At 59.4% G+C, this 1451-nt stretch overlaps 1 protein-coding gene across 4 annotated transcripts in view; it reads right to left on the minus strand.

Annotated features, from left to right (window-relative positions):
* Nucleotides 1–658: 658 nt before the first annotated feature.
* The window catches only part of RAB20 (RAB20, member RAS oncogene family), a 52510-nt gene continuing 51717 nt past the window's right edge, over nt 659–1451 (minus strand). For 3 of the 4 annotated variants that reach the window (XM_034665472.1, XM_034665473.1, XM_034665470.1), the window contains one exon: nt 659–1433. In XM_034665472.1, coding sequence (XP_034521363.1) covers nt 1173–1433 — 261 coding nt within the window. In that variant the 3' untranslated portion in view covers nt 659–1172. Of the gene's footprint in view, nt 1438–1451 lie in introns of all 4 variants that reach the window. The other variant, XM_034665471.1, reaches the window with a different exon arrangement.

Raw genomic sequence — 1451 nt, forward strand, 5'->3', positions numbered from 1 at the left:
CCCCCCCATCCGTCTGTGGCAACCCAGACCCCCAGTGGGACAGGATTTGGAGGTCGGGCCTTTGGGAGGTCCTAGGGTGGGGTCCTCATGATAGGATTAGTGCCCTTGCAAGGAAAGAGAGACCAGAGCTCGCTCTGCCCACCCCGTGGACACGGTGAGAAGGCGGCGTCTGCAGGCGGGAAGGGGTCCAACCAGAAATCGGATCTGCCAGCCCCCAGACCTCCGCTTCCAGCCTCCAGAGCTGCGGGAGAGAGATGTGTCCGGCCTGTGTCTTGTGACAGCAACCCACGCTGCCGGAGACACCCCTGAAATCTCTCAGAAACAACTGCTACCTTACGGTCTCCTTGTCTTAGAACCGTCTCGTGACAAAGCAGCCCACCCACCAGCCACTGGAAAGGGGCTTCTGAGCCAGTGACGGCCCCAGTAACGACCCCAAACACACCTGAGCCCAGACAGACCTTCTAGTTTTCTGTTCCCGGAGCTCATGTCATCGAGACAAAGACGAATGCACCCATCTAAATATTCTGAAATGTCTAAGGGTTCGCTGTAGCTTTTAAAGACAGAAGTGGGGTTAGCTCACAGCCACTTCGCAGGCTCCCGGGCAAGGGGTCCGCCAGGGGTGAAAATAAGGTCTAAATCAACAGTCTGCACGCCAACGGTCTCCTCATCATCCTTTATAATAACAGGCGTAGCTCGCACAGCTGCAACCAGAATAAAAGCAGTGATTCTGGATTTCGTATGAATTAACAAGCCAAGAATCCTGTGACACATCAAGACACAAGTGCCAAATGGCAGGACCAAGGAGAGAACTCCAAGAAGCAAATGTCTGCGAAAACACAAAAGTGGGGCAGGGGCCACAGCCATGTGCCCACAACAGCAGGTGCCACGGAAGCCCGGCCACAGGCTTCGGCAAGGTGGGGATGTTAGGAAAGGAGCAGCACCACAAGACGGCCCCTGGGAGTCCTTGCTCGGAAGAGTTTTCTGCCCCCACCTCCCAGCACAGCGATGAGATGGAGGAACCGTCCCCGTGGACCGCCGAACGCCCAGCTGTCGCCGCCCCCGGACCTCCTCCTGCGTGGGCAGCCAGGCGACGCGGCTCCGCGTTCCCTTTGACCGCAGCACACCGGGTCGTCCCGGCCCGCCGCGGGCGCTGGGGCGCAGGCGCCTCTGAGTCAGGCACAGCACCCGGATCTGGTCCGTCTGGGCGTCTTACAGCTGCTGATGTCCACGGTCTGCGGCGGCCCCTGGGCCCTCTGCCGCAGGATCACGGGCACCACCATGTCGAACAAGGTCTCGAACAGCAGGTCCACGTTGTAGCCGGTCTTTGCGCTGGTCTCGAAGCACATCTGCTCAGCGGCCGGCACCTCCTTCTCGTCCAGCATCTTGTACTTGAGGATCTTTTTATAAAGTGCCACCGCGTCCTCTGGCCGCACCTGCCTGGGCACTTGGGG

The sequence above is a fragment of the Ailuropoda melanoleuca genome, chromosome 7 (genome assembly GCF_002007445.2).
Source record: "Ailuropoda melanoleuca isolate Jingjing chromosome 7, ASM200744v2, whole genome shotgun sequence".
Taxonomy (NCBI): Eukaryota; Metazoa; Chordata; class Mammalia; order Carnivora; family Ursidae; genus Ailuropoda; species Ailuropoda melanoleuca.